General features: G+C 36.3%; 1 protein-coding gene across 13 annotated transcripts in view; it reads left to right on the top strand.

Moving 5' to 3' along the window:
- Window positions 1-19616, top strand: part of LOC140629027 (lysine-specific demethylase 6A-like) — a 154467-nt gene that overhangs the window by 61447 nt on the left and 73404 nt on the right. For 12 of the 13 annotated variants that reach the window (XR_012026901.1, XR_012026900.1, XM_072818424.1 and 9 more), the window contains exons 5-7: window positions 1992-2050; window positions 5791-5911; window positions 19348-19402. Coding sequence is in view for 11 of the 13 variants with exons in the window: in XM_072818424.1 (XP_072674525.1) it covers window positions 1992-2050; window positions 5791-5911; window positions 19348-19402 (235 nt within the window). In the remaining 2 variants the exon portion in view is untranslated. The remainder of the gene's footprint in view (window positions 1-1991; window positions 2051-5790; window positions 5912-19347; window positions 19403-19616) is intronic. The other variant, XM_072818426.1, reaches the window with a different exon arrangement.

Below are 19616 nucleotides of genomic sequence, written 5' to 3'. Positions count from 1 at the left end.
GTACAAGGTTTCACTTTTTTTTTTTTAAGATTTTATTTATTTATTCATGAGAGAGAGGGAGAGAGAGAGAGAGAGAGAGAGGCAGAGAGGCGGAGACACAGGTGGAAGGCGAAGCAGGCTCCATGTAGGGAGCCTGACGTGCGACCCGATCCTGGGTCTCCAGGATCATGCCCAGGCTGAAGGCGGCGCTAAACTGTTGAGCCATTGGAGCTGCCCGGTCTCCCTTTTTTTTTATATCCTTGCCAACACGTGTTATCTCTTGACCTTTTGATGATAGCCATTAAGAGATGAATAAGCTGGTATTCGATCATGGTGTTGAATTATCTGTGGGTCTTTTTTTTTTATTATTATTATTAACCTGTTGGTCATCTGAATGTCTTTTTTTTGAAAAATGTTTAGTTCCTTAAAAAAAAAAAAGAAAGAGGGGATCCCTGGGTGGCGCAGCGGTTTGGCGCCTGCCTTTGGCCCAGGGCGCGATCCTGAAGATCCGGGATCGAATCCCACGTTGGGCTCCTGGTGCATGGAGCCTGCTTCTCCCTCTGCCTGTGTCTCTGCCTCTCTCTCTCTCTCTGTGACTATCATAAATAAATAAATAAATAAATAAATAAATAAATAAATAAATAAATAAATAAATAAATAAAAAGAAAGAAAGAAAAATGTTTAGTTCCTCTGCCCATTTTTAATTAGATTTTTGTTACTAAGTTTATGTGAGTTCTTTATAGATTTACCATGGATATTAACCCCTTACCTGATACATGGTTTTCAGAAATTTCCTACCATTTTGTAGGTTACTTTTTCTTTCTTTCTTTTTTTGTAGGTTACTTTTTCATGTTTTTAATTTTTTGTTCTTGTGCAGAAACTTTTGTATTTGATTTAGTCCTAGTTGTTTATGTTTATTTTTGTCTCTTGTTACATCTAGGAAATCCATGCCACAGCTATTGTCAGGCAGCTTCTTCTCTACATTTTACCATAGGAGTTGTAGGGTATCAGGTATTGGGTCGACCCATTTCACATTAATTTTTTGGACTAGTGTAATAAAGAGGTCAGTTTCATTGTTCTGAATTTATCCAATTTTTTTCAATTGTATTTGAAGACACAGTCATTTTCCATCATGTGTTCTTGACTCTGGATGAGTAATAGTAGTGTAAATGTGGGTGTTTAATTCTGGGCTTTTTGTTCTGTGTCCTTGGTCTAAGGGTCCATTTTTATACCAATACCATACTGCTTTTACTACTATACCAATACCATACTGCTTTTTACTACTATACCAATACCATACTGCTTTTTACTACTATACTTTTACTACTGTAATGTAGTTTGAAAACAGAAAGTGTTATACCTCCTGCTTTGTTCTTTCTTTGGATTACTTCAGTTGTTTGGGTTCTTTTGGGGTTTCACACAAACCTAAACATTGTAATTTTGAGGGATGCCTGGGTGGCTCAATGGTTGATCATCTGCCTTCAGCTCAGGACATGATCCTGGAATTGAGTCCCTCATTAGGCTCTCCCAAAGGAAGACTGCTTTTCTCTCTGCCTCTGTTTCTGCCTCTCTCTGTGTCTCTCATGAATAAATAAAACCTAAAAAAAAAAAAAAAAAGTAATTTTAATTATTTTCACTGTGGACTTCATAAGAAAGAAACTGAAAATATTTCTTCCAGTAGTTTGGCTTCTGCATTACGTATTACCTCATGACTTCATTTGTTTCTTTTAAATGTGTTATAATATATGGTAGAAGTTTCATCACAAAAAAAGCATGTCATGTGCTAGATTTCTAACTAATAATCCAGGAAATAGATGTAAAAACTTTTACTATGGAATTTCTTCTTTCTCTCTCTCTTTCTTTCTTTCTCCTTTCTTTCTCCTTCCTTCCTTCCTTCCTTCCTTCCTTCCTTCCTTCCTTCCTTCCTTCCTTCCTTCCTTCCTTCCTTCCTTCCTTCCTTCCTTTCTTTCTCTCTCTCTCTCTCTCTTTCTTTCTTTTTTTTTTTTTAACAGAATGCTGCCTTTCTATATGGCCTTGGTTTGGTTTACTTCTACTACAATGCATTTCACTGGTAAGTTGACTTAACCCAAGTGTTTCTACTTTATGTGTTTGTGTGTGTGTGTGTATGATAAACACATACAGTATTTTAATGTCAAGTTCATCCCTCTTTCCCTCCACTCAGCATACCTGCTAACACCTTGTAATGGCCAAAAATTAGTAACTTGATTATAAACTCTCAATATTCTATAATTAGGAATAATGAAACAATTCCTCCGTTGTTGAGGAATAACTGATTATTAAGATTATTATTATTAACTGATTATTAACCCACATTGTTTAGGGGTCAGTTGTAATTGAGAATCAGAATATACCTTTTTTTTGGTCTTGTGTCATATTCACATTTGAGGAAGTAATAAGTCACATAGTTCAAATAATAAAATACAGCATGTCTGGATTTCCTCTATTAATAATCAAGACTTGTTAAAATTATTATTAACTGATTATGTAAGATTACTTGTAAACTGTAAAATACAGGAAATTCTTTGGGTCCTGTTCTCATTTGTTTTTGAGTTCTGTGACAATCTAAGAGTAAGTACATATTGCCAGTGTTTATAAACACATTGCATGGGTCATTAGAATATTTAATACAGAGATCTTAAACATTCAATGACCAGTTGCTGTGGTTTCCTAAAGTTGAATGTTTAGCTTTTAGTTGGATGACTTTCCCTGCTGTTATTTTCCTTACTCTTTTTCTTTGGGCATGTTAATTATTTCTATTTAGAACAGCTGCATTGGTTTTAAAATAAATTTGTGGATCAGACCTGCTACAATATTTTTTCTCTCATGATCACGCATTTGTTTGAGTAATCTTTTTTTTTTTAATTTATTTTATTTATGATAGTCGCACAGAGAGAAAGAGAGAGAGGCAGAGAGACAGGCAGAGGGAGAAGCAGGCTCCATGCACCGGGAACCTGACGTGAGATTGGATCCCGGGTCTCCAGGACCGCGCCCTGGGCCAAAGGCAGGCACTAAACCGCTGCGCCACCCAGGGATCCCTGTTTGAGTAATCTTAAACTTAAGCTACCTACTTTCTTTTCTGGGGAATAATCTTATGCTGAGTAGATTATGACCACTTACACGTGTCTATAAATAAATTTTTAGTGGATCCTAGTCCTAGAATTTATAACTCTAAAGTTTTAGCACTAGAACAGTCCTATTTTATTTATTTATTTATTTATTTATTTATTTATTTATTTATTTATTTATTTTTTAAGGTTTTATTTATTCATGAGACACACACAGAGAGAGGGGGGTGCAGAGTCAGGCAGAGAGAGAAGCAGGCTCCATACAGGGAGCGTGATGTGGGACTCGATCCTGGGTCTCCAGGATCACACCCTGAGCCAAAGGTGGTGCTAAACTGCTGAGCCACCCAGGGATCCCCATATTTTTTATTTATTTTTTAAAGATTTTATTTATTTATTCATGAGTGAGACAGAGAGAGAGACACACACACCGACACACCCAACACAGGTGGAGGGAGAAGCAAGCTCCATGCAGGGAGCCTGATGTGGGACTTGATCCCAGGACTCCAGGATTACGCCCTGGACTGAAGGCGGCGGTAAACCGCTGAGCCACCCGGGTTGCCCTTAAAGATCACTTAATTTTGAAACTCTAAATGTTGATACAGTAAGAAAGATGTGTACATTTTTATTCATTGTTACATAATCATTTATTTAGTGGCAAAGTCAGCATTATACTTTAATAATTTAACTTATATTTTACTCTGAAAGAAATAAAAAGTCATATTTTGTGCACAGCTACGGATGACATTAGGCCTTGTGATAACTGCACATGGAAGAGATAATTTTATAAAAGTGAGAGGTGAGACTTACAAAGTTTTGGAGGAGATCTGTTAAGAAATAAGGCTATAAATTATACTAAGTGGAATAATATGCTCTTTATTAAGATGGAAAGATTGCTATTTTAAATCTTTATTTACAATTGTTTGTGCCAGTAAATGCAATCATTTTTGCCACCCAGAGAAAATTTAGGGAGAAATCCAAAGTAGGAATGAGAACAAGGAATTGTTGAGTTTAGGAGTAGAGAGGTTTATATGTATCTCATGTTGGACAATTTTCACATTGCAATAATAACTCATGAGCCTTACATTGAGGATAAATTATACTGTATAAGTTAGTGTAGGTTAAAAATATGCATATGACAGTGTTGTTAGTTGTGAAAGATGAATGTCAGTTTTGATCATTTGTTTTTAAATGTCTATGTTTTTCCAAAAAAATCCTACCTTTTAAAATGCTTAATTTTGTGGTAAGTATATATATAGCCTCACAACTTAAAAAAATATATTTTATTTATTTATTTATTCATGAGAGACACAGAGAGAGAGAGACAGAGAGGCAGAGACAAAGGCAGAGTGAGAAGCAGCAGGCTCCATGCAGGGACTGAACATGGGACTTAATCCTGAGTCTCCAGAATCACACTAAAGGTGGTACTAAACCCCTCAGCCACCCGGGCTGCCCATAGCCTCACAACTTTAAGGAACGTAACCAAAATGATTTACTAAAGACGTGTGGTATGTTCTCTATCCTAAATTATGGTATGCCTGGGATCTGTATCTTTTTATAGTATAAGGAAAATTGACTTTGGAAACCCTTAAGATTCTAAAAAGTGGCCTCTAAGGAGTTTAGAGAAAATAGTACAGTTGACACTTGAACAAACACATGTTTGAATTGCACAGGTCCTGTTTACATGATACATGCTAACAGTATGTTATGTCCTAAGTGCATTTTCTCTTCCTTACGAGTTTTGTGATATTTTGTTTTTTGTAGTTTACTTTATTGTAAGAATTTATTTTATAATATAGGCAAAATATGTATTAATTGAATGTTATGTTATTGATAAAGATTCCAGTCAACAAGTAGGCTATTAATAGTTAGGTTTTAGGTGAGGAGAGTGGGAAGTGGGTTTTCTTATTGCCCGGGGAGTTGGTATGCCTAATCCCCAGATTGTTTAGGGGTCAGTTGTAATTGAGATTCAGAATATACTTTTTTTTGGTCTTGTGTCATATTCACATTTGAGGAAGTAATAAGTCACATAGTTCAAATAATAAAATACAGCATGTCTGGATTTCCTCTATTAGTAATCAAGACTTGTTAAAATGACTAATTTAGACAGTATAGAATTAGACATATATAGAGTGATAGATGAACTTTGAAGTAGATGAGGAAGTCTCACAAACATAGGTCCTTGATTTGAGGACAAATGGATATTACATTGCTATTGGGGTAAGATAAGTTATGGAAAAGACTGCATTGTAGGAATTCCATGTGAAAGAAGTAAATTATAACCTATCTACATCACATTAACTATCTACATCACATTATACTAGTAATAGGTTCCAAGGGGAACATATACAAAAATGTGATTGGCAAAGTAAAGTTTTAAAAGTAGATTTATGTGGAGCAGTATAGAGTGAGGATTCACATTCTTACCCTCTTACACTTTTCAAAACTTTCCTACCGTCCCACTGCCTGAGATGCTTCAGAAAAATTTCAGTTGGTTATTTTCACTGCAAATGTTCTTAAATCTTTAAAAATTGTTTGATGATTTGTGAATGCTGAGATAAGATTAACATTGTGGTAAGATACCCTACCTTTTTCTAATCCTAAAATATTCATTAGTAATGTTTTTGTAAAGTTGTAATTTTTATTGTGTAACCAGAATATTTCCTGGATTGCCCAGAAAAACACACGTAAATATTAAAATCATAGATTCTTTGTCTTTATATTTCAGGGCAATTAAAGCATTTCAGGAGGTGCTTTATGTTGATCCCAGTTTCTGTCGAGCCAAGGAAATTCATTTACGACTTGGACTTATGTTCAAAGTGAACACAGACTATGAATCTAGTTTAAAGGTATGTGTCTTGGGATTTTCTTATATAGACGTTATTTTGTGTTAAGTGTTAACCGTATTGAAAAACATTGGAATTTTATATTCATTCATAAAAACAGAATGAATTTAAGATAGAAACTAAAAAGGTTGAATTTCAGAATATAGAGAGTTTTTTCTTTTTCTTTTCCTTTTTTTTTTTTTTTTTTAAGATTTTATTTATTCATGAGAGACACAGAGAGAGGGACAGGCAGAGACACAGGCAGAAGGAGAAGCAGGCTTCATGCAGGGAGCCTGACATGGGACTCAGTCCCCGTCTCCAGGATCACGCCATGGGCTGAAGGCGATGCTAAACCGCTGAGCCACCTGGGCTGCCCAAGATTCTTTTTTTTTTAATTCATGAGAGACACAGAGAGAGAGAGAGAGAGAGAGAGGCAGAGACATGGGGAGAAGGAGAAGCAGGCATCTATGCAGGGAGCTCGATGTGGGAGTGATTCCGCACATCCTAAGCTGAAGGCAGATTCTCAACTGCTGAGCCACCCAGGCATTCCCCAGAGTATACAGTAGATTTGATGGTAAACTTTACAATTGCAAGATAAATTTTTAGTGCTTTAGATTTTGGTTTTTGGCTTGTTTTTATTTTATTCAAAACATTTCAAAAAATGTTTAATACTAAGCTTTGTGATCAGGAAACTGAGGGTTTTTATTAATTTGAGTGTATAAAACACTGGCCATCATAATGATAAAGAAGAGTTGGTTATTGATCCTATGCCAATAATCTAATTATTGGCTAGACTTTCATTTGAGACTGATTAGAAATTAATCCACTTATGCTAGCAGGACATATGTGATAGGAAAATTCCGTAAGAGATTCTTCCCTGTTAAAACTGCTAGTTTGTGAGCATAAACATCACTGCAAAAAATGACACATTACTGTTAAACACCATACTTCTAAAAGAAATGTGATTTGTCAAAATTTTTGGTTTTTCAGAGTTTCTGTGCTGTCATTTTATGTTTTCTGAGGGTATTGATGGATTAGAGTTTCTTTGCATGGAAAAAGCATTGCTCTTTGAAAGAATTCAGGTTTCTGGAGAAAAACAACAGGTTTTGTGAGCTTATGACTTTAGAATGTTTGCTCTTTTCCTAATATGGAATATCTTGGTTGCAGAGTGCTTCGTGTGCATGTGTTTTGAGAGAGAGACAGAGACAGACACGTTTTGGCAAGAGTTCACTCTGAACTCACTAACTTGGAAATGCTAAATAAATGTTTTTAAAAAACTGTGATTGGAAATCCCCTAACGCATCCTTAATGTCAGTGATTTGCTAGAGGTCAGTGGACTCAGAGAGCAGTTGTATTTATGGTTAGTTTATTACAGTGAAAGAATATAGGTTAAAATTGTCAAGGAGAGACAAGAGTACTGTTTATCCTCTCCCATTGCAAAATCATGGAATGGTATTCAATTTTCCCTTCAAGGAAGTGTGATAACACACAAAACGTATTGCGAACCCAGGGTGTTTACCCAAGTCTTTCCAGAGTTTTTTTCTTTTCCATGGAATGTATATAATATTGGGGATTGGTAATGTGGACATGGAAAGCATACTTGGCTGATCTTACTTACTAGAACTCAGTCATCAGTAGCCTCTTCTAAAATGAGACTGATATCAGGTGACCTCAGGCCCCAAGCAAGAATAATGTTACAAAAATGAAATGGATGACTCAAGACTCTTGGTATAGAAAGGCACACTTGTAATGTAGGATATTCCAAGAATTTAGAGATCACCTCTCAGTAGATCAAGGACCATTGTGCAGTATTTGCTGAGTTCATCCCTTACTGTATTCTGTACTCATGAACTGCCTTAATTTTTCAGGTATTTAAAGTAACGAACTTGTCACTGCGTTTTAAAAAGATGATACTGAGTGCATAAATATTCAACCAAGAACATTGGAATCATTGGAAGTAAACTAAAGAATTTAGGTTGGGATGCCTGGGTGGCTCAGCCATTGAGCACTTGCCTTTGGCTCAGGGCATGATCTCGGAGTTCCAGGATCCAGTCCTACATCAGGCTCCCTGCTGGGATGCGAGCCTTGCTTCTCCCTCTGTCTATGTCTCTGCCTCTCTCCCTCTCATGAATGAATGAATGAATAAATAAATAGATAAATAAATAAATACTTTAAAAAAAAAAAAAAAGAATTTAGATACAGGGTGACCAGAAAGAAATGTTGCTAAGGAATAAGTGCAAGGTTAAATACAGCAGGTGTAGAGAATGGAATCAGATGTATCACTTTTTTGTTTAAAGTAGCATTTATATATAAAAAAAAATAAAGTAGCATTTATCAAACTCTATACTTTGGGACTTTAGTGGAATTGAAATGTGTAATGTAACATGCATGTATGGATATGAACACCTGCAGATTTTAACCTCTTCTTGACATTCAGTATATATATTAATGTGTCACAGATGCTAATGTATTTTAATAGCAGAAATAAGTTAAATATGGTTAATTTTCCTGCAACATTTTATCTTACCCATAGGTTTTTTTTTTTAAGATTTTATTTATCTATGCACGAGAGACACACAAACACACAGAGGCACAGGCAGAGGGAGAAGCAGGCTCCGCTCAGGGAGCCCAACCTGGGACTTGATCCCGGGTCTCCAGGATCCCACCCTGGGCTGAAGGCGAAGCTAAACTGCCGAGCCACCGGGGTTGCCCCCATAGTTTTATTTTTTTAAGTTTATTTTTGTTGGTTGATTATGTGTTCTCTGGAAATACATTGAGAGGCAAAAAAAAATCCCAGAAAAACATTTTTTTTGTCTTAAATATGTAGTACTCTATAAAATTAGTGGAAAAACGATTAATTGAATAATAATACAGTGTTAGGTATATTAAAATCTGTGGATGCTGAATTATGATTTAATGATTTGGCAATATTTACAATATCTCTTATTCAGAATAGAGTTAGATAATGTTCACCAGCTGGTGAAAGTAATTTTACTTACTGAAGCATAAGAAAACATTCTCTGTGTACTTTCGCTTCCTTAGGCTTAGGTGTAAGGAGTTCCAAAACCTCAAGTGTGTTGATTTTAATAAAAATGTCTTATATACATGCAGCTTTTTCTGTGCACTTTCCTTTATTGAAACTTCTGACAGCATTTGGATACTAATCACATCTGTATGAAAATAGAAATAATATTGGGATTTTTTGACCATTGATCTTTCTCGTAGTTGTATATGTCATTTGATTTTTACTTCATTCATTCTGGAATTTGCTTTTTAAGTTTTCTACGTTAATAGAAATATGCCTTGTCTTTTGGACAGTCTTAGCCATTGTTAAGTTTAATTCAGAATGAGAAATTTTTATGTATTATGATACAATTACTTACCATTTCAGAATGAATAACAATTCCTTACCATTTCAGTGTGAAGCAGAAAGTCTCTCTAAAGGAATTCTTTCATTTTTCTAAGTTGGACTATAATAATTTAACTTAAGTCTAGCCAGGTATGAAACCTCTGTAATACACTGTGGTGTTTCCTGGTATAATATATTAGTTTAGGGATGCCTGGGTGGCTCAGTGGTTGAGCATCTGCCTTCAGCCCAGGGCGTGATCCTGGAGACCCAGGATCGAGTCCCACATCAGGCTCCCTGCATGGAGCCTGCTTCTCCCTCTGCCTATGTCTCTGCCTACCTCTTTCTGTGTCTCTCATAAATAAATAAATAAAATCTTTTTAAAAAATAGTAATATATTAGTTTAGACACATCAATCCCAACTGAAGTTTGTTGAAATATAGTAAGCTCATGTCATAGGAATTTCAGACTTCAAATTAATTGATTCAGTTGTTCAGGTATGACATCAAGGGTTCCTGATGTGTGATCCTAGAGCGCAGAGATTGAGCCCCATCCTCCTGCCCTGTGCTGCACACAGGGTCTTCTTGAACCTCTCTCTCTCTCTCTCTCCCTCCCTCCCTCCCTCTCCTGCCCCTCCTCCCCATGCTCATGCATGTGCTGTCTTTCTCTCTCTCAAATAAATCTGTAGAAAAAATAGGGTTCTTTTTTCTTAAGATTTTATTTATTTATTTACTTATTTATTTTAATTTTTATTTATTTATGATAGTCACACAGAGAGAGAGAGAGAGAGGCAGAGACACAGGCAGAGGGGAGAAGTAGGCTCCATGCACCGGGAGCCCGACGTGGGATTCGATCCCGGGTCTCCAGGATCGCTCCCTGGGCCCAAAGGCAGGCACCAAACCGCTGCGCCACCCAGGGATCCCAAAGTTCTTTATATTATGTAAAATTCTTCTAATTGGGGAACACTGTATACTATATACTCTATTTTATTGCCTCTTTTTTAAAAAAACATTTTTTGGGCAGCCCTGGTGGCTCAGTGGTTTAGCGCCACCTTCAGTCCAGGGCGTGATCCCGGAGACCCAGGATCAAGTTCCATGTCAGGCTCCCTGTGTTGGGCCTGCTTCTCCCTCTGCCCGTGTCTCTCTCATTCTCTCTGTGTGTCTCTATGAATAAATAAATAAAATCTTAAAAAAAAAAAGCAGGTTTTTATTTATTTATTTATTTATTAAATTTTTTTTAAACAGCAGTTTTAGAAAAGATTTTATTTATTTGAGAGAGAGAGAGAACATGAGTTAGGGGTGGCAGAGGGAGAGGGAGGAGAGGCACACTCTCCACTCAGCAGGGAACCCCATGTGGGACTCAATCCCAGGACCCTGGGATCATGAACTGAGCCAAAGGATGACACTTAACTGACTACCCCCCCCCCACCCTGCACCCTACTTTATTACTTCTTAATTTAAGTGATACTAATGTATATGTGATAATAAATATTTGAAGCAAGACCATTACTTCAATAAAAGACATTTGGACAGATAGCTTTTTTTTAGTGCTAGTGACTTCGGTTTACTATTAAACTTTAAAATGGATTCTTTATGACTGTCATATAAGCAGAATATTGGTATAGCATTCATAATCTTCAGAAATCTATTTAATTTCATGGAGATTATATAGTGGTTTTTCCTGATACTATGTGTGTATAAATGCTAGTTTCCTTAAACATTTACCAATAGTAGAATTATTGAACTTTTAATGGTAAGATACCTAAAGAAGGATTTTTGTGTATGTATATGTGTGTGTGTATGAATTTTTGGGATTTTGCATGGCATACTGATCAATGTAGTATCTCCTGACTTGCTAGTTGAAAATAAGAAATACTGACTGAAGGAACAAATAAGAAATAAGAAATAAATAAGAAAGCTGAAAATTCTAGCATCATCATCACCAGTCACAAACAAGAAGGAAGAATGAATTCATGTTTACTACTATAGTATCCCCAGATATCTTCATGGTAACTGGATTACCAATTTATTTTGCATTTTCCCTGGGCACATACTAAGAATTCTAGAGCATTTTTGTGGGATGATTTAAGATAGGTATTGCTAAATTACTTTGGTGGAGATAACCGTTTTTATAAAGATTTCACAGCTGCACCTGTTGGTTTCAAAATATCTTTGGTTGTTTTTGAGCTACAATGTATATAGTATTTTGACAGAGACTATATATTGTGCAAAGTAGAAGATATCTACTCTCTGGACCCGGTAAGTGTTATGACTGAGTAAAGCCAAGTTCTGTTTCTTTGAATGATCTCTTTACCCTACCTTCATTGAGATACTTGGGTCTTTGATCTCTTTACCCTACCTTCATTGAGATACTTGGGTCTTTTTTTTTTTTTTTAACATTTCATTTATTTATTGATTGATTTATTCATGACAGACTGAGAGAGAGAGAGAGAGATTAATAAATAAGAAAAAAATTTTTTAAATAGTCCTGCAATAAAAATAGGGAGGATGTGTATATATCCTTTTCAATTAGTGTTCTTTGTAGTCTAACCCAGCTAACCCAGTAGGCTGATGCTGGATCATAACATTGGTCTTTTTTTTTTTTTTTTTTTTAAGTTTTTGAAGAGCCTCCATACTGTTTTCCACAGTGGCTTTACCAGCTTCCATTCCTATCAACAGTTTAAAGAGGGTTCCCCTTCCTCCACATCCTCACCAACACTTGTAATACATTGTATTGCTTCTCAGTTTTGCTGATTGTTTCCTTCACTGTTCAGAAAGTCCTTTTTTTATTTTTATTTTTTAAGAGAGAGAGATCGAGAACAAGCGGGTTGGCGGTCGGCGGGGGGTTGGGGAGCAGAACAGAAAATCTTTTTATTTTTCTTTTTTAAGATTTATTTATTTATGAGTGAGCGAGCGAGGGAGAGAGACACAGAGACACAGGCAGAGGGAGAAGCCCCGTGCCGGGAGCCTGACATGGAACCCCATCCCAGAACCCCAGGATCAGGCCCTGAGCCGAAGGCAGATGCTTTAGCTGCTGAGCCACCCAGGCATCCTGCAAGATTTCATTTTTGCTGAGTAATACTCCATTGTATAAAAAATATATATAGATACAGTCAACATTTTATTTATTCATTCATCCATCCTGATGGACAGAGGGTGTTTCCTTGTCTTGGCTATTGTATATGATGCTGCAGCTAAGACCATGAAGGTGCATTTATCTGTTTTATTTAGTATTTTAGTTTCCTTTGGGTAAAAACCCAGATGTAGGATTGGTGAATCATGGTGTAGTTCAATTTTTTAAAAATACATTTTATTTATCTGGGGGTGGGGGGAGAGAAGCAGAGACATAGGCAGAGGGAGAAGTAGGCTCCATGCAGGGATCCCGATGTGGGGTTTGATCCAGGGACTCCTGGATCATGCCTTGGGCTGCAGGCAGGCGTTAAATCGCTGAGCCACTCAGGCATCCCTCAGGTTTTATTTTTGGATGAACTTCCATACTTTTTCCATAATGCCTAATCCAATTTACAGTACTACCAGCAGCACATTTTTTCTACATCCTTGCTAACTTGTTTTATTTTTTGGCTTCTTGATACTAGCCATTCTAACAGATGTGAGATAGTTTGGATTTGCATTTCCCTGATGATGAGTGATGTTGAGTATCCTTTCGTGCACCAGTAGGCAGTGTTTTGTCTTCCTGTAAAGATCTCACTTCCCACTCTCTAACTTTACTCCGATTTGATGAGGTTTTGGGGGGGCAGTTCTGTTTAATGAGTTCTTTATATATATATGCATATATATAGGGTTTTTTTTAAGATTTATTTATTTATTTATTTATTTATGATAGATACACAGAGAGAGAGAGAGAGAGGCAGAGACACAGGCAGAGGGAGAAACAGGCTCCATGCCGGGAGTCTGACGTGGGGACTCAATCCTGGGACTCCAGGATCGCGTCCTGGGCCAAAGGCAGGCGCTAAACTGCTGAGCCACCCAGGGATCCCCTCTTTATATATTTTGTACATTAACCTCTTAAATCAAGTTAACCACTTATCAGATAAGTGATTTGTAGATACTTTTTCTCATTTAGTGGATTGCCCTTTAATTTTGCTGAAGGTTTCTGTGCAGAAGCATTTTGGGTTGATATAGTCCCACATTTTTTATTTTAATTTTTAATTTAGTTCTTTTGTTTTTTTGTATAAAAGTCTGAAAGATTTTCACTCTTTGAAAATATAAATATTTTATGTTGTCTTAGGTTTGGAACACTAAAGCAGGACTTTTTTTTTCTTTCAAAATTTCTGTTTCTGCAAGACAGGTTTCATTATTGGATCTGAAATACTCAGATTAAATGTAGGGCAATTTAAATTATGCACTCTTCTTTGACTTGGGGGACTTTACTGTAATAACAGTGCTGAAATAGTATGATCTAGAATTCTTTTAAGAACGTTTTGGTGACTCATTTAGGAAAGATCATTTTTGTCAGATTGCATTGTAATATATGGTTTCAAGATAAATAAGATTTATTTTTTTAAAAAGGATTTAATTTATTCATGAGAGGCACAGAGATACAGGCAGAGGGAGGGAACCTGATGGGGACTTGATCCCAGGATTCCAGGATCATGACTTGAGCCAAAGGCAGATGCTCAACCACTGAGCCACCCAGGTGCCCACGATAAATAACACTTAAGCATGAAATGTGGTTTAAGCTATTCCTTTTTTTTTTTTTTTTTTTTTATTATTCATGGCAGAGAGAGTCAGAGATACAGGCAGAGGGAAAAAAGCAAGCTCCATGCAGGGAGCCCAACATGGGACTCAATCCACGGTCTACAGGATCACACCCCAGGCTGAAGGTGGCGCCAAACCACTGGGCCACCGGGGCTGCCCTGGCTCAAGCTATTCTTAACTGTGCCATAGAAAGCCTTTATTAAATATGTTTTATTTTTAATAGTACACATATTTTAAAATAGTTTTCTCTTACTCTATCACAGTAAGGAGACATATTGGGCTTTGCATAATGAGAAAATAAAAGCAGTGTTCAAAGTGTTTAAATGGTGAATATTTATTGAATACACTTTTCTTTCAGTTTGTTTTATTATTCACTTTATTTTATTTATTTATTTATTTATTTATTTATTTATTTATTTATTTATTTATTTATTCAGAGAGAGAGAGAGGTAGAGACACAGGCAGAGAGAGAAGCAGGCTCCATGCAGGGAGCCCGACATGGGACTCAATCCCGGGTCTCCAGGATCACACCCTGGACTGCAGGCAGTGCTAACCCGCTGCACCACCAGGGCTGCCTCACTTTATTTTTAGATTATAGAAAGTGTACATGTAAGAAACAGTAAAGAGAGTTCATATATCGCATCAAAGAATTCCCATTCAGTGGTAATATCTTGTGTGTCTACAGTGTGTAATATATGAGACCAGAATTGAATATTGAAAAAAAAAACAGGAATTTATTTTTTGGACCTCATATCATGAGTCTTTTCATGGTTTTGTTCATTAATGATTCTTTTTTTTTTAAGATTTTATTTATTTATTCATAGACACAGAGAGAGAGGCAGAGACACAGACAGAGGGAGAAGCAGGCTCCATGCAGGGAGCCCGATGTGGACCTGATACCGGGTCTCCAGGATCACACCCCAGGCTGCAAGCAGCGCCAGCGGGGCTGCCCTCATTAATGATTCTTAATATTGATACACTAATGATGACTAAAGTGTTTTCTATTTAAGGGCCATATTCGTGATTTGTCCCATATCAAGATACATATAAAGATTAATTATTTTAGAGAGAATGAGCACATGTAGGGAGGGGAGGGAGAGAGAAACTTCAGCAGACTCTTAACTGAGCTGGAAGCCTGACATGGGGCTTAATCTTATAGCCCTGAATTCATGACCTGAGCCAAAACCGAGTCAGATGCTTAACCACCTGTGTCACCCAGGTGTCCCCAGGACACATTTTAAGCCTTAAACGTATGAAATGTATTACATATGGGACAGCCTAATTTTTTCAAGTATTATCTTGAATTATTTAGACTATTATGATTTTTATTATACTAAATTATTAATAGTACTGAGAATTTTAGACATTTAAGTGTGCAGCATTTAGAGATACAATTCAGTTACATTAAGTAAATTCATATTAATATTGTTGGTAAGTTTTTTTTTGTAGTGCCAGCACATTGTACATTCTCACCCGCATTACAAAGGTTTCAGAATTTCCACATCTTTGTTGGTGTACCTTTTTTCTTTCTAAAAGAATAATTCTTTCTAAATAAATTAAATTAAATTAAAATTTTAAAATTCCTCGTTCTAAAAAAAATTGAATTGATAATACATTAAGTTTCTAATTCGCGTTTCTGGAGTGACTAATTTCAGGTGTCTTCTGGTGCTTAATGACCATTTGCTTGTCTGTGGGAGAAATGTTTACTCAAATCCTTTGATTATTTTAAGTTTAGTTCTTTGTTTTCTTGTTAAGCTGTAGCAGTTTTATATACTCTGGTTATTAGTGCCTTATCAGATCTGTGATTTGCAAATAGTTTCCCTCTGGGTTTTCTTCTGTCTTGATAGTCTTTTTTTCATGCACAAAAGTTTAAAATTTATAAACACCAGTTTTGCAAATAATTTCGAAGCTATGATACCACGCATAGACAATAAAAAGTAGGGCTTCTTAAAAATTATTAATATTTTTCTTTACATCTTATAACTGTTTTTTTTTTTTTAAGATTTTATTTATTCATGAAAGACACAGAGAGAGTGAAAGGCAGAGAAGCAGGCAGAGGAAGAAGCAGGCTTCATGCAGGGAGCCCAACATGTGACTCAATCCCGGAACTCCAGGATCAGGCCCCAGGCTGAAGGCAGCACTGAGCCACTGAGGCTGCCCTCTTTTAACAGTTTTATAGTTTGTTGTTATATTACATGTCTAATCCATTTTGAGTTAATTTTTGTATATGGTTAAGATAGGGTTAAACTTACTTTGTTTCCATTTTTTAATTTAGAATATGATTTTATTTATTTTATTTTTTTATTTTATTTTATTTTTTTTTATTTTATTTATTTTAAAGATTTTATTTATTTATTCATGAGAGACACAGAGATATAGAGGCAGAGACACAGGCAGAGGGAGAAGCACGCTCCATGCAGGGAGCCCGACAGGCAACTCATCTTGGCTCTCCAGGATCAGGCCCTGGGCTGAAGGTGGCGCCAAACCACTGAGCCACCCAGGCTAGGCTGCCCTAGAATTTTATTTTTATTTATTCATGAGAAACACAGAGAGATGCAGAGACACAGGCAGAAGGAGAGGCAGGCTCCCTTGGAGGGACCGATGTGGGACTCGATCCTGAGACTCCAGGATCACACCCTGGGTGGAAGGCAGGAGCTAAACCACTGAGCCATTCAGGTGTCCCCATTTCCATTTAGATAGCCAGTTTTCCAAGCACTGTTTGTAGAGTTTGGCTTATATGTTATGTCCAAGCCTAATGAGCCTATGTTACTACCCTTAAGTGTTTCTAGTATGGATGCTTTTGTATGTATTCTTTGATTACAATATCAGGTAGAAACTTTTTTTTTTTTTTTTTTTGGTCATTATTTAAGGCTTTTTGAAGAAGCATAGTTATTTATTCTAGTGAATTCCACATTAATTCTATGTAGAAGAGTAGTTCTTAAAACTTGCAGAAGGAGGAGCACCTGGATGGCTCAGTGGTTGAGCATCTCCCTTTGCTTAGAGCCTTATCCCGGCTGGGGTCTTGGGGTAGAGTTCTGCATCAAGCTTATTGCAGGGAGCCTTCTTCTCCTTCTGCCTATGTCTCTGTCTCATCTCTATGTCTCTCATGAATAAATAAATGAAATCTTTAAAAATAAAAGGAAAAACTTGTAGAAGATATTGTTTGAATACATGTACAACTTGGAATTTTAAACTTGAAATATTAATATATCTCTCAATTTAAGGCATGCATACGTATCATAGGTATGATAGGTATGATTGGCATTTTTGTAGTCAATTTTTAAATAATGTGTTCTTTGGTTATTTGATGGAATTATAATCGATTATTTTAACACTGAAAAATTAATGGGGACTTTGAAATTGTACTTCTATGAGAACACTTTCTGGAATGGTCAAAATAGACTTTATTTTTTATTTAACTTTAAAAAACTTAAGTGCTAATTGATTTCTATTGAGCAGTTTATGTGGGTGATGATTATTGTGGTAATCACATAATTACCGTCAGAACTTAGTGTTTTTAGTAATGATTAGGGTTTTTAAAAAATATTTTATTTATTTATTCATGAGAGATACAGAGAGAGAAAGGCAGAGACACAGGCAGAGGAAGAAGCAGGCTCCACTCAGGGGGCCCGATGTGGGACTTGATCCCGGGTCTCCAGGATCACACCCTGGGCCAAAGGCAGGCGCTAAACCGTTGAGCCTCCCAGGGATCCCCATGATTAGGGTTTTGTGTTTTTTTTTTTTTTTTTAAGATTTTAGTTTTTATTCATGAGACTCACAGAGAGAGGCAGAGACCTAGACAGAGGGAGAAGTAGGCTCCCTGCAGGGACTCAATCCTATGACACTGAGATCATAACCTGAGGCAAAGGCAGATGCTCAACGACTGAGCCACCCAGACATCCCAGTTTTTTCATGTTTTAATGTTAGATGTGTTTTTAATATCTATAGATAGTAAATTAATGACTTGTAAATAATAGTATATTAAATATTAGTTATATAAATTATATATTTTACATTACATTTATATTGTTAATGTTAGCAAATTATCAGTAATATTAGTATTTTGTATATCTAATGTTAGTTCAGTATAACAAATATAAATGTCTGTATAGACAGTTATAAGTATATTTACATTCTGTGTTATGCTTATTTCATATAATGAGAAGTAGAGCTATACTGTTTTAATATTTAGCTTTAATCTGTTTTAATATTTAATGAATGATTTTCCATATTTTACACACTATTCATATAATTTTTAAAAGATAATATAATCAGTTCACAGCTGAATATGAATATGTTTTGACACATATATAGGGTTACAGCTTTTTTTTTTTTAAAGATTTTATTTATTTATTCATGATAGTCATACACAGAGAGAGAGGCAGAGACACAGGCAGAGGGAGAAGCAGGCTCTATGCAAGGAGCCTGACGTGGGATTCGATCCCGGGTCTCCAGGATCGCGCCCTGGTCAAAGGCAGGTGCCAAACCGCTGCGCCACCCAGGGATCCCGGGTTACAGCTTTTAACTGTCTTGATGAAATGTCTGGGAGGCTCAGCGGATGAGCTCCTGGCTTTGGCTCAGGGCATGATCCTGGAGTTCCAGGATCCAGTCCCACATCTGGCTCCCTGCATGGAGCCTGCTTCTTCTGCCTATATGTCTGCCTCTCTCTGTCTCTCATGAATAAATAAAAAGTCTTTAAAAAAACCAAACCTATCTTGAAATAAAGTGATATGGATAATCAGGAAAAGCAAGTATATTTTATTCTTCCCGATAACTGTCATAGAATTTTCTGGTTTGTAAATTTCAAGTTTAATTTTTAAAAAGTTATTTGTGTTCTTAAATATACCATTGGATTTTTCCATTTTTATATAATGAACTAGAAAACATTTCTGTAAATATTTCTGTAACTTAATTTTCTACTTGAATACTGAAATGGGTTTTTTTTTTCCATCTAAAGAAAGTAAACATGAGATAAATTTGCCACTCCCCTACCATTCTTCTTTTTTTTTTTTTTTTATTTATGATAGAGAGAGAGAGAGGCAGAGACATAGGCAGAGGGAGAAGCAGGCTCCATGCACTGGGAGCCTGACATGGGACTCGATCCCGGGTCTCCAGGATCGCGCCCTGGGCCAAAGGCAGGCACTAAACCACTGCGCCACCCAGGGATCCCCCCCTACCATTCTTAATTCTTAGCGGTCTGATGGGAATAAATAATTTAATAACACTTTTCTTTCCATAATAGATTTTGAATGGGACATTAATTTTATTTGATTCACTATTATAGGTTACACGTGTAACATCTCTTCATAATTGTGTTAGACCATACAAAGCCTAAAATATAAAAGTTGATTTTTTTATAACTCTAATGTATTAATATTTTCTCTTTTCTCTCACAGCATTTTCAGTTAGCTTTGATGGACTGTAATCCCTGTACTTTGTCCAGTGTTGAAAGTAAGTATGCCAAGTATAATAATAGTTCTTTTGTCTGTTTGGGGAATGGATTATCCATAGTACCTTTCAAATCATGACCATAAATACCTTGTCAGGTCTCCTGTATTTTTGTTTCTTCTGTGATTTATTGAGAATAAGAATGGAAGAGCACAAGCCTGTGCTCTGAGTCAGATACTTTAATATAGTTGATTTGGGTAGGTGATTGTTATTGATG

The sequence above is a fragment of the Canis lupus genome, chromosome Y, assembly GCF_048164855.1.
Source record: "Canis lupus baileyi chromosome Y, mCanLup2.hap1, whole genome shotgun sequence".
Classification (NCBI taxonomy): domain Eukaryota; kingdom Metazoa; phylum Chordata; class Mammalia; order Carnivora; family Canidae; genus Canis; species Canis lupus.
The sequence above is the reverse complement of the archived record's forward strand: the minus strand, read 5'-3'. Positions and strand labels throughout refer to the sequence as shown.